We start from the raw sequence: 14,826 nt of genomic DNA, 5'->3' as shown, positions 1-14,826 counted from the left end.
AATGGTTTATTAATCATTCCAAATAATCTGTCAAAATCATACTTTTGTTGTTTCATAAAAATCTTTATTTTTAATTTAAAAAACAGATTTTGTGTTGAAAGCAAGTGCATGTAGATTTAAACTTCACAAGGTTAAATCTAGTTTAGTTATGTGTATATTAATTATTTTCCATTTTTATTTATAAACTGAAGTTATTTGAACCTAGTTGTACGAAACCGTTATCTAGTAGCATTTAATTACAATTTTTTGCCTTTGTGTGTGTGTGTGTGCGCGCGCAAAAGCCACAGCCACACACTATATATATATATATATATATTACCTCTTTTTTATATTATATTTTTTCTTTAATACATATTAATTTAAATTTTAAATCAATCTAAGCTTTTTAATTAATTAATTAAGCTTGTAGCTCATAATTTAATAACTGATAAATGATTAGTAAATTAAATACTCTTATAAATCGTGTTTCTGTTCATTATTTCTTTACCTGTATTATATTAATTTAAGCATTTAATTGTTTCGATTTTGTTTAACGGAAGGATGTAATTATATGCTAGGTAGAAATTTTAGATTCTATTATTCACTGGATTTCATCAATCTACTCTACCGTGAAGGCTAAATAACCGCAGTGATACAATAAAACTGAGCGAGAACGTATAATTTTACTTCGGCACTGTACATTACAGTATTATCAGTTACAACAATATAAAATATCTCATTAGTTTTTCATTGTTTATTACAAATTAAGATCGTCTTACAGCTCCGTATTTCATTTATATGAAGTATTACATTTCTTATTTGGATTTATTAATTTTCTATAATTGTTTGGAAATATTTTATTTAATGTATATAGTTATAAATTAAGGTATATACATTTGTTATCAAAAATTCTAATATGGTTATCGGAAGAGAATGTGCTCAGAAAACTGTGTGCATAAAATTAACTAGTTTTATTTATTGTTTAATTAAATTTGTTTGATAATCAATAAAATATTTTCTTTTACATCAGAAATCAAAAGAAAATAATTTCGCTCATTTTAGGGAGATTTCATAAGAAAGCTACCTGTTGTAATGGGTACCATGAATCGACTTCCGGAAAATTTCTGCCGGTAAGGCATGGCATTTCCATACTACAAATCTTCATCCCATCCTCTGAAGCAATACCTAACCGTGGTCCCGAAAGTTAAAAAAAAAAGTTGACTTATGTACTACACTTTAGAAAAAAAGTGTACATAAGTGTACAAAAGTACATAAGTCAACCAGGATCACTTCGCCATAACAAAAAGAAATGATGTAATTTGAAGGATACTTACATATTTTAGAAATATATACCTGTTAAATAGAAATATAAATTTGAAGGATAAAGTAAGTATTTTGAAATTAATAATTCACAAATCATTCTTATTATAAATGAGAATAATTTTTCTAGTAAATATAAATATATATTTTTTTTAAATATTATTTGAATTCAAATAATAAAATGATTTTTAAATAAAAGAATTTTTTTTAAATAAATACACAAGTTTTAGAAGATTTTGCTAAGAAAATCCAAAAATAATACGATTCTAAATTGTATTTTCAATTAATATTAATAATCAGATATAACATACATGGTTATTACCAACATAACAATCAATTATTCTAATTTTCGATTGCAATCAAAGAGGGAGGTGCACAACTAGATGTTACAACAGTCCTAAATATAAAATTTCAATTTTCTACTTCTAATCGTTTTTGAGAATGTGTAAAAGATAAAAGAAGATATGCTTTGGAAATAAAATTATTCTAACATACTAAGATCATGTTTAATGTTAAAAAAAAAGTGTTTATCGTGAGAAAATTATTCTAATTCTGAAAGAAAATAACTACAGCGGCCTTTTTCTATAAAAAGTTAAATCATTATAAGGTACCTAAGATCCATATTACTGTTGCTAACAAGGGGAAGGCACGGGATTCGGGACCCCGATATAAACCATACTGCGGGTGTGAATAGTACACTGTTTACGTGTCTTCATCACAAAATATTTTTTTCTTTTTTTTTTGAGGTGGAGGAACCCCATTTACGGGCGCCGAAGCAGTGTCAGACTCGCTAACAGGTTCCGCAAACTGTTATAGAAAATGCGTGTATATTCCTGCGCACTACCGACTAAGCCTCCACTGCTGGCGATCCCACCTCCTGAGAAACCGCTAATAAAGCATTATTTCAGGAGGAGGGTAAGCGCCCACACACATATTCGGTCTCCACAAGCAAGCATCATTTATACCAAACCACTACACGCACACACTGCACACCACAAATACCAAAACGAGGTAAACATCCAGGAACATAGCATACCTAACAGGTACTACGACGTACCACACACATGTATACATTCATACAATCAAACCAACACAAGACAAGCGCACAACAATCATGAACACATGGCCACAAGACATAACTTATCTACCAAAGCATACTCAAAAGTTAATTAAATTTCCACAATCCATCACAAAATACTAACCCACAATATTCAGTTATACTCAACAAAAAGATGGCTCTAAAAATCTCCTTAGCAAATTAGTTTTATATATTAATTTTATGTCAGTTTATATATTAATTTTTTTCACGTTACTGAAGTAGATATGTGGTGAAATAAGAACTTGTCGGATCCGTAACCACACACTCCGTTCGAATCCGACTTCATGTACATACATTTTTTTAATTTTTTTTTAATTTAAATATATTTATTTAAATAATTATTAGTATATAATAATTATTAGTATGATTATAAAAAAGTTTTGAGTTAAAATTAAAAGTACATAAAATTTTATTTCACTAATAACTTCTGATTTTTTTCATTTATTGTTATTGCATTATTATTTATTGTAATTTCTTTTTACAATCGGAGATTAATAATTATTAATAAATCAATATATTTAAATTAAAAAAAAGTAAAAAAAAAAAAAACCTATATGAAGTCGGATTCGACCGATGTGCCTTCCTCTTATAATATCAAAATATTTCATTAATTAAGGTTTTATTTGGCTGTAACTTTGGAAAAAATTAAAATAAGTAACACTTATGACACATCGTTGAAAAGCTCTCAATGGGGGCTTATTACTTCAATTAAGAAAAAGATCAAAATCCAAATCTATTTAGAGGTCTGACTGTATATACATTTGTGGCCCAGTCGATTGTAATCAAAAGGGGAGGTGCACAACTAGATGTTACAACAGTCCTAAACACAAAATTTCATCATTCTACGGCTAATCGTTTTTGAGTTATCCGAGATACGTACGTACGTACAGACATCACGCCGAAAGTAGTCAAAATGGATTCAGGGATGGTTAAAATGGATATTTCCGTTGAAATCTGAAAACCGAAATTTTTCGCGATTACAATACTTCCTTTACTTCGTACAAGGAAATAATAAAAATTAAGTAATATAAAATAATTTTAAAACATAAAAAAGTCAGTATAAAGTGACCAAATTTGAGTCTATGGTTAAATAATAAATTATCACCAAATTAAAAAAGATACTGTAAACTATTATAGTTTGTATTTTCTTTGAGTTTATTTTAGATTTTTTAGTTTATTTTTATTTAAAATGTGGACTCTGTACGAAAAAATCGCCGATCCCAAGAAATACTACAGGCAAAAAGCCTGTCTCTTGATAAAAGTAAGAAAAGTGCAGAGAAATGATGTAAAAAGATTACTATCGAGGATGAGTTAAGGTTCTTTGGAATATAAAAATGTGTTAAATCGTATATTTTTCACCTAATTTTCTTAAATATTTGTAAAAATATGTAATATTAGATTTACGAGGTATGTGAGAAAAGTAATGAGATTGGTAACACTGCGAGCGATCTGGCAATGCTGTGTCTACCGGTCTGTGCTAGACCGGTTTGTTCGTCCCTTCCACATGCTTAGTACAAGTTTCATCTCCGTTCAAACAACACATTATTTTTGACAGCGCCATCAGTGAAAGTGTGTTTTTGTTGTGTGCTACGAAAATGGAACATCGGAATTTAGAGCGACTTTGTGCAATCAAGTTTTGTGTTAAACTTGGGGAATCCGCGAGTGTGACCTTTGAAAAGTTGAAACAGGCTTATGAGGAACATTGCTTGTCAAGAGCATAAGTTTTCCGCCGGCACAAATCATTTTTGGAAGGCTAAGAACACATTGAAAATCAACCTCGCTCAGGGAGGCCTTCAACTTCAAAATCTGACGAAAACGTTGAGCGTGTGAGGATTCTTGTGAGATCAGACCGTCATTTAACAATAAGGATGATGAGTGAACAGTTAAATTTAAACACTTTCACCGTACAACAAATTTTGACAGACGATTTGGACACGCGAAAGGTTTGTGCGAAATTGGTGCCGAAAAACCTCACAACGGAACAGAAGAACAATCGAAGAAACGTCTGCGTTGTTCTTCTTGAGAGGATGAAAACGACCAAGAATTCTTCAATCGTGTGATCACAGGTGATGAATCCTGGATATTTGAGTACGATCCTGAAACAAAGCGGCAAAGCGAAGAGTGGCACATTCCGTCATCTCCTCGACCGAAAAAATGTCGAATGAGCAAATCAAATATCAAAACCATGCTGATTTCCTTTTTTGACAGTAGGGGTATGTTGCATAAAGAATTTGTTCCTTCAGGACAAACTGTCAACCAAGTGTTTTACAAAGGTGTCCTTGAAAGGCTCAGGAAAAGAGTGATTTGCATGAGACCAAACAATGCAGACAAGTGAATGCTTCATCATGACAGTGCCCAGTGTCACACGGCCATGTCTATCAGGGAATTTTTGATCTCAAAACGCATTCCTACGGTTCCTCAACCCCCCTATTCACCTGATTTGAGTCCTTGTGACTTTTTCCTTTTCCCGAAATTGAAACATGTCTTAAAAGGACGTCATTTTGGAACTCTGGAGAACATTCAAAAGACTGTGACCGACCAGTTAAAAGCCCTAGCAGTTGAAGCCTTCCAGCGCTGCTACCAGGAGTGGGAACAACTCCGCCGGTGTATAGCTGTCCAAGGGAACTACTTTGAAGGGGATAATATTGTTGTTTGAAAAAAATAAAAACTTTGGTAAGTAAAACGTCAATCTCATTACTTTTCTCACACACCTCGTATATCAGATTGTCCTGCAAGAGTCTTTACAACATTACAAGAATCCTTGCTAAACAGTTGAATATTAATTTTAAAACAGTACTCTTTTTTTATACTATAATATTTTTCGTTTAACCCTTTTTTCTTTAAGTTATCTAGAAAAACTTACAACGAAACCAATAGAGGAACTTCCTTCAAAAAATGTAAAAAGAAATCATCAAAATCAGCCCATTTCATGAAGGGTAAAGAGTTGTAACATACAAAAAAAGGATCGAATTGAAATCCTACTTTTTTTGGAAATCGGTTAAATTCTCCCTGTAACACACCAGTTATTGCAAAGTAAGTTTTATATAAATGAGAAGTGAAAATATAGGCATGTTAGAAGTCGTAATATTGCCTTGAGATTGTCCATTCTTAAAACAGCCTATTAAATGAATAGTATGGTATACTTCTGACTTAATAAGACTCTGAATGTCAGAGATAATTTAACTCTATTAATTCAGTACCAACTGCATTTATAATGGAAGAAGTCTAATCAAACTCCCATTTTAATTTCAAACGACATCCCATGATATTTCCGGGAAAGAATAACTTGTCTTCAGTATAAAGCTTGCTTTAATATTTATGTAAACATTAATATTAAAAGAACGTTTGTTTTCTATTAGTAATGACTACTTGAAACAAGAATTTAGTAAAATATTCTACAAATATTTCACTGAATATTCTATATTTTATCTTTTTCATAAAATTTACTATTTTCATAAAAAAATATTTGATCATTCATTTATATGTTTTTATTTTATAAAAAGTTTCATTTTACATACTACATCAAACTTGTCAAATTTATACTACAGCAAATTAAAAATAAAAAAAATTTGAATTTGAAAAACAGGGTGGAAGTATGCCACGATTTTCTAGGGCAAATTGAAATTGATCCTGATTTTCTAAAAAATGTTATTACTGGTGATGAATTTTGGTTATTTAAGTATGACCCAGAAACAAAACTCCACAGCAAGGAGTAGCACTTTTCAAACATTCCACGTCCCAAAAAAAAGCAAAAATGAGCAAATCAAAACCATGCTAATTTGTTTCTTCGATATTAACGGCATTGTCCATAAGGAGTTTTTGCATTTAACACAGACTGTAAATCAGTAAGTTTACCGAGAAATTCTTGAAAGAGTGCGGAAAAGACTTTCCCGCGTGACACCAGCCATCAAAGACAACTGGATGCTGCATCATGACAATGTACTTTATCACACTGTACTCTCAATTAATGAAATTTAATTACATTCCTGCAGTTCATTAATCTTATTACCTGACTTGAGTCCCTGCGATTTTTTTTGTAAAACTTTAAAAACATCTCAAAGGACACCATTTTGGAACAGTAGAAAACATTTTTAAAAATGTAACCGACCATCTAAAGGATATTCCGGTTTCTGAGTTCCAACACTGCTATGATGAGTGGGAAATCCATTTGAAGCATTGCGTGGCTTCCCAAGGGAACTACGAGGGTTATTTTTTTTTTCAAGGTCTGATCGGTCACGAAATTAAAACCACAGTGAAAATGAAAACTTTTTTATTAGTAACAAGTACTTACATAGTTACGCTATTTCTCTACATAGTCGCCACTCCGATTTAGACATTTGTCGTAGCGTGGTACCAACTTTCCAATACCCTCGTCATAGAACGGAGTCGTTTGTGTTTTCAGCCATCTTTCTACGCTGGTCTGCAGCTTAGGTAATGTTTTAGGTAATGTTTAGAGGACTAACGACTACTTTAAACCGATTCGATGTTGTACCTATTAAGGGAGGTATGATTTTTTTGTCTTCAAAATCCCATTTTTTCCACCTCCATGGGCCAGTGGTTAGTGATATCAAAAAGCTTTACTTAGATAAGTTTTAGGACCTTATCCAAAGAATAGTAGGAACTTTAAACGAATTCGATATTTTACTTAATATTTTATTATTTCATTTGCTTAATATCGTTGTGAGATGTAACATAAGGTAAAAAATTAATTTTAATTTTCTTAACTTATGGCAAGGTAGTATTGATATAATTCTTATAAAAAATATATTTCCACTTACCAACAATTTTTTAATGTATTATCCAAGCGCGACCGACTGTTATGAAAATAACATTTTTAATTTTAATTATAATATAGCATTATATGCACGGATAAAAATTCAAAGTTTTAAATAATCCCTGATGACGGAGAAATGCCTCTGAAAGCACTTGGATATCACATTAAAGAATTGTTGGTTAGTGAAAATATATTTTTATACGAATAAATTAATGTCATCTTAAATTAAAATAAAATATACAAAAAAAATTACAAAAATATATTTCAATACGTAAAATAAATTATTTTTTAAAAAAGCTTTTATTTAACTAATATTAATATTTTTTTTTTTTTTTTGTCTTCAGTCATTTGACTAGTTTGATGCAGCTCTCCAAGATTCCCTATCTGGTGCTAGTCGTATCATTTCAGTATACCCTCTACATCCTACATCACTAACAATTTGCTTTACATATTCCAAACGTGGCCTGCCTACACAATTTTTTCCTTCTACCAGTCCTTCCAATATTAAAGCGATTATTCCAGGATGCCTTATGTGGTCTATAAGTCTGTCTCTTCTTTTAACTATATTTTTCCAAATGCTTCTTTCTTCATCTATTTGCCGCAATACCTCTTCATTTGTCACTTTATCCACCCATCAGATTTTTAACATTCTCCTATAGCACCACATTTCAAAAGCTTCTAATCTTTTCTTCTCAGATACTCCGATCGTCCAAGTTTCACTTCCATATAAAGCGACACACCAAACATACACTTTCAAAAATCTTTTCCTGACATTTAAATTAATTTTTGATGTAAACAAATTATATTTCTTACTGAAGGCTCGTTTACCTTGTGCTATTTGCCATTTTATATCGCTCCTGCTTCGTCCATCTTTAGTAATTCTACTTCCCAAATAACAAAATTCTTCTACCTCCATAATCTTTTCTTCTCCTATTTTCACATTCAGTGGTCCATCTTTGTTATTTCTACTACATTTCATTACTTTTGTTTTCTTCTTGTTTATTTTCATGCGACAGTTCTTGCGTAGGACTTCATCTATGCCGTTCATTGTTTCTTCTAAATCCTTTTTACTCTCGGCTAGAATTACTATATCATCAGCAAATCGTAGCATCTTTATCTTTTCACCTTGTACTGTTACTCCTAATCTAAATTGTTCCTTAACATCATTAACTGCTAGTTCCATGTAAAGATTAAAAAGTAACGGAGATAGGGAACATCCTTGTCGGACTCACTTTCTTATTACGGCTTCTTTCTTATGTTCTTCAATTGTTACTGTTGCTGTTTAGTTCCTGTACATGTTAGCAATTGTTCTTCTATCTCTGTATTTGAACCCTAATTTTTTAAAAATGCTGAACATTTTATTCCAGTCTACGTTATCGAATGCCTTTTCTAGGTCTATAAACGCCAAGTATGTTGGTTTGTTTTTCTTTAATCTTCCTTCTACTATTAATCTGAGGCCTAAAATTGCTTCCCTTGTCCCTATACTTTTCCTGAAACCAAATTGGTCTTCTTCTAACACTTCCTCCACTCTCCTCTCAATTCTTCTGTATAGAATTCTAGTTAAGATTTTTGATGCATGACTAGTTAAACTAATTGTTCTGTATTCTTCACGTTTATCTGCCCATGCTTTCTTTGGTTTCATTACTATAACACTTTTTTTTAAGACTGACGGAAATTCCCCTTTTTCATAAATATTACACACCAGTTTGTATAATATCTCAATCGCTTCCTCACCTGCACTGCGCAGTAATTCTACAGGTATTCTGTCTATTCCAGGAGCCTTTCTGCCATTTAAATCTTTTAATGCTCTCTTAAATTCAGATCTCAGTATTGTTTCTCCCATTTCATCCTCCTCAACTTCCTCTTCTTCCTCTATAACACCATTTTCTAATTCATTTCCTCCGTATAACTCTTCAATATATTCCACCCATCTATCGACTTTACCTTTCGTATTATATATTGGTGTACCATCTTTGTTTAACACATTATTAGATTTTAATTTATGTACCCCAAAATTTTCCTTAACTTTCCTGTATGCTCCGTCTATTTTACCAATGTTCATTTCTCTTTCCACTTCTGAACACTTTTCTTTAATCCACTCTTCTTTCGCCAGTTTGCACTTCCTGTTTATAGCATTTCTTAATTGCCGATAGTTCCTTTTACTTTCTTCATCACTAGCATTCTTATATTTTCTACGTTCATCCATCAGCTGCAATATATCGTTTGAAACCCAAGGTTTTCAACCAGTTCTCTTTATTCCGCCTAAGTTTGCTTCTGCTGATTTAAGAACTTCCTTTTCACATTCTCCCATTCTTCTTCTACATTTTCTACCTTATCTTTTTTACTCAGACCTCTTGCGATGTCCTCCTCAAAAATCTTCTTTACCTCCTCTTCCTCAAGTTTCTCTAAATTCCACCGATTCATCTGACACCTTTTCTTCTGGTTTTTAAACCCCAATCTACATTTCATTATCACCAAATTATGGTCGCTATCAATGTCTGCTCCAGGGTAAGTTTTGCAGTCAATGAGTTGATTTCTAAATCTTTGCTTAACCATGATATAATCTATCTGATACCTTCCAGTATCGCCTGGCTTTTTCCAAGTGTATATTCTTCTATTATGATTTTTAAATTGGGTGTTGGCAATTACTAAATTATACTTCGTGCAAAACTCTATAAGTCGGTCCCCTCTTTCATTCCTTTTGCCCAGCCCGTATTCACCCACTATATTTCCTTCCTTGCCTTTTCCAATGCTTGCATTCCAATCTCCAACTATTATTAAATTTTCATCTCCTTTTATGTGTTTAATTGCTTCATCAATCTCTTCGTATACACACTCTACCTCATCATCATCATCATGGGCGCTTGTAGGCATATAGACGTTAACAATCGTTGTCGGTTTAGGTTTTAATATTAATATTAACATTAATAAAAAAAAGAAACAAATTAGAAAAATCCTCTAAAAAGTAAAAAATAAGAATTAAATCAAATTGAGAATTTTAAACAAAAAAATATAATATATTAACAAATGTAAAAATGCACTGAAAAGTAAAAAATAAATTATATAAATATCTAATAAATAACAAATTAATAAAAAATTAAATAAATTTAATAATTATTAAATTTTAAAATTAAAAGTAATGAAAATATTTAGTTAAATAAAAGCGTGGCGCAGTTTTTATAATTTATTTAAAACAACACAACACATATTTTTACAACAACTAATCTTCATTTTCATTTTCAATAACGACGCGAGGAGGCGGAAAATTCTGCTGGAATCTCTCCAGTTGAGACTGACTAGCTACAAGTAACAATCTAGGAAAATCCACCCACTCGCTTTCTTTGTACGTGTTCTCACATAGTTGAAGTTCATCTTCGAATTCTGCTTGAAATCTAAGCCAAACTGAACGCACAGTTTCCGCTCAGCGTTTCATTTTAATTAATTATGAATTTTTATTTAATGAATTCATAATTACGATTACAATTATAATAATGATAATAATTAATAATTTTTCAGATTACCGTCAAAATGTAATAACTTTGTGCAGGATTTCTAAATTTAATTTTTATTTTTAATCTTATTTATTAACCCTTAAAGGTCATCTCGATGCAAATTCTCCTTAAAAAGATTAAAACTTGAGTTATTTTATTACAGATAAATAAAGTATATACATATACTAAACAACCTCATTAAAAAAAAAATATATTTAAAAATACAGTAAATGTCTATAAATACTTATTCGAAAAGATTGTTATAAAAACTGCGCCACGCTTTTATTTAACTAAATATTTTCATTACTTTTAATTTTAAAATTATTACATTTATTTATTTTTTATTTATTGGTTATTTATTAGATATTTATATAATTTTTTTTTACTTTTCAGTGCATTTTTATATTTGTTAATATATTATATTATTTGTTTAAAATTCTCAATTTGATTTAATTCTTATTTTTTACTTTTTAGAGGGTTTTTATAATTTGTTTCCTTTTTTTTATTAATGTTAATGTTAATATTAATTAAATAAACGCTTTTTTAAAAAATAATTTTTTATATGTAATCAAATATTGTTTATTAAGACTAAAAAGTAAAAATATTTATTTTTACACATCGAAGTTACATACGTGTACCAAATTTCAATCATTTTCATACGATAGTTCATGAGAAATTAAAAGTTTCACCTAAATGCATGAATTTACCGTAGGGGAATCGCGTGGTGGCGTGAGGGTAGGTCATGTCAAAATGCCGACACTGTAGCATTGTATTGTCATCGAAGTTACATACGTGAATCAAATTTCATTGATCTTCATACGATAGTAAGTGAGAAATAAAAGTTTTCAGCAACATGAATGAATTTAGCGTAGGGGTTAGTGCGTGGGGGGTGGGGGTCATATCCAAATTCTAACACCGTAGTTTTTTATTGTCATCGAAATTACATACATGTACCAAATTTCTTTGATTTTCATACGATGGATCAAAAGATATACCAGTTGCAAGATTTGATTATAACTAAAGCAAGTTAAATAAAAGCTTATAATAGAAAATAAAAAAATGACGGCTATTTTCTGATTTATTAAGAATTTTATATATTATTTTTAATTTATATCTACTTCTATTCATTAAAGTATAATATTACATTTAAGTTCACAGATAAACTTTGTTTTTTATTTATTCCACGTGAGATGATTTGTAGCCTCTGTATATCTACTTATTGGAGTAATAACGAGTAATTTTACAAACAAAAGTTAGGATTATTCTGTTTTTCCATTTAAATAGGGATAAATAATTATCACTAATAACAGTGATAAATAGATCTAATTAATTTTTCTTGACCAAATATTACAGCACGGTAATGAAAATTCTTACCGTATTTTAATTACTACGAAATTTATCCCTTTTAATAATTTGAGGAAATATAAGAACACTTCTACGTATTATTTCACTAATTTTCCTTTGTTACCAATGGGATTATTTAATAAACAGATTTTCAAAATATGGCTAACTGCAGCAAAAATGACTTAAAACTTGTAGTAATTGATTATTTTATTCTGAAGAACGTAACTTAGCATTTGAGAAAAATAGCTGAATTGAACTGTACAACATAAAATTTGTTAACGCTACGTAGTTAAATATTTTTTTATAAAATTACTGAATGGAGCGGAATTACCTGGTCATAAATATATCTCCAAAGTGTTTAAATTACCTAAACCAAGTTTATTTTGAAAGGAATCCAACGTAGAAGTATTCTAACGAATACGGTTTACAGTTACAAAACCTTAAGGTCTTGCAATAATGTATATTTTTCTACAAAAATTATCTTATTTGTACAAGAGGTGTGGATACTAGGATAAGATCTGCCTATCTATTTAATTTCTAAATGTTTCATATAGGTAAATTTAGGTTTTGTCCATTGGCGTACTTGCAAACGAATTCGTTCAAAAATATCGCTAAAATTATAACCTTACTTTAAATAAATGTTAAACACTGTCTTTATTTCAACTCGTGATTATACGACTAGTTAATAAAAAAATTCCGTTTTTATATTGTGAAATGTTTTTTTTTAATGTTATATTATTATTCTAATTTCTAGCAGAGTCTCATGATATTTATCACTGTACATAGAAGTTTGTAATATATTAATTCGATTTAAGTCCAATACTTTTTCTGGCAGCTAGTGTAACTTAAAATTAAAATTTTACGACGATTTTCGTTAGATTCGTAATTATGATAATTTTATTACAGGTTCATAATGATAGCTTGGAGGTGGAATCTATTAACCCAGGTTGTAGTATTATTAAAACTATTGTGGATGCATTCTACTTTTGCATTTAGTACTGTTAATATCTCGGCACTCACAGTTCCGACTGCTACACTCAGTCCTCGTGGTAAGTTATTCCTATACTGTTTTTATTTTTTAATTAGTGTTTGGTTTTTCATAAGTATTTTATAAATAGTAAACAGTTATCACTGTATCATATTAAATGGAATTAGATGTATAAAATGCTGCTAATATACTGTATTTACGCTTTGCAGCTTAGACAGTGCATGGAGTAATATACAATTGTTTTTACAAATGTTATTTCATATGTGTTCTGGAGTATAATTTATCTTTTACATTGTTTTTTGTTTGTCTTCAGTCATTTGACTGGTTTGATGCAGCTCTCCAAGATTCCCTATCTAGTGCTAGTCGTTTCATTTCAGTATACCCTCTACATCCTACATCCCTAACAATTTGTTTTACATATTCCAAACGTGGCCTGCCTACACAATTTTTCCCTTCTACCTGTCCTTCCAAAATTAAAGCGACTATTCCAGGATGCCTTAGTATGTGGCCTATAAGTCTGTCTCTTCTTTTAACTATATTTTTCCAAATGCTTCTTTCTTCATCTATTTGCCGCAATACCTCCTCATTTGTCACTTTATCCACCCATCTGATTTTTAACATTCTCCTATAGCACCACATTTCAAAAGCTTCTAACCTTTTCTTCTCAGATACTCCGATTGTCCAAGTTTCACTTCCATATAAAGCGACACTCCAAACATACACTTTCAATAATCTTTTCCTGACATTTAAATTAATTTTTGATGTAAACAACTTGTATTTCTTACTGAAGGCTCGTTTAGCTTGTGCTATTCGGCATTTTATATCGCTCCTGCTTCGTCCATCTTTAGTAATTCTACTTCCCAAATAACAAAATTCTTCTACCTCCATAATCTTTTCTCCTCCTATTTTCACATTCAGCGGTCCATCTTTGTTATTTCTACTACATTTCATTACTTTTGTTTTGTTCTTGTTTATTTTCATGCGATAGTTCTTGCGTAGGACTTCATCTATGCCGTTCATTGTTTCTTCTAAATCCTTTTTATTCTCGGCTAGAATTACTATATCATCAGCAAATCGTAGCATCTGTATCTTTTCACCTTGTACTGTTACTCCGAATCTAAATTGTTCTTTAACATCATTAACTGCTAGTTCCATGTAAAGATTAAAAAGTAACGGAGATAGAGAACATCCTTGTCGGACTCCCTTTCTTATTATGGCTTCTTTCTTATGTTCTTCAATTGCTACTGTTGCTGTTTGGTTCCTGTACATGTTAGCAATTGTTCTTCTATCTCTGTATTTGAACCCTAATTTTTTAAAAATGCTGAACATTTTATTCCAGTCTACGTTATCGAATGCCTTTTCTAGGTCTATAAACGCCAAGTATGTTGGTTTGTTTTTCTTTAATCTTCCTTCTACTATTAATCTGAGGCCTAAAATTGCTTCCCTTGTCCCTAAACTTTTCCTGAAACCAAATTGGTCTTCTCCTAACACTTCCTCCACTCTCCTCTCAATTCTTCTGTATAGAATTCTAGTTAAGATTTTTGATGCATGACTAGTTAAACTAATTGTTCTGTATTCTTCACATTTATCTGCCCCTGATTTCTTTGGTATCATTACTATAACACTTTTTTTGAAGTCTGACGGAAATTCCCCTTTTTCATAAATATTACACACCAGTTTGTATAATCTATCAATCGCCTCCGCCCCTGCACTGCGCAGTAATTCTACAGGTATTCCGTCTATTCCAGGAGCCTTTCTGCCATTTAAATCTTTTAATGCTCTCTTAAATTCAGATCTCAGTATTGTTTCTCCTATTTCATCCTCCTCAACT

At 30.8% G+C, this 14,826-nt stretch overlaps 1 protein-coding gene across 5 annotated transcripts in view; it reads left to right on the top strand.

Moving 5' to 3' along the window:
* The window catches only part of axo (axotactin), a 235,087-nt gene that overhangs the window by 79,727 nt on the left and 140,534 nt on the right, over window positions 1-14,826 (top strand). For 4 of the 5 annotated variants that reach the window (XR_012756891.1, XM_075369761.1, XM_075369760.1 and 1 more), the window contains exon 2: window positions 12,914-13,056. Coding sequence is in view for 3 of the 5 variants with exons in the window: in XM_075369761.1 (XP_075225876.1) it covers window positions 12,921-13,056 (136 nt within the window). In the remaining 2 variants the exon portion in view is untranslated. Of the gene's footprint in view, window positions 1-12,913; window positions 13,057-14,826 lie in introns of those variants that run through there. The other variant, XM_075369762.1, reaches the window with a different exon arrangement.

The sequence above is a fragment of the Lycorma delicatula genome, chromosome 6 (genome assembly GCF_047948215.1).
Source record: "Lycorma delicatula isolate Av1 chromosome 6, ASM4794821v1, whole genome shotgun sequence".
NCBI lineage: Eukaryota > Metazoa > Arthropoda > Insecta > Hemiptera > Fulgoridae > Lycorma > Lycorma delicatula.
This window is presented reverse-complemented; position numbering and strand designations above follow the sequence as displayed.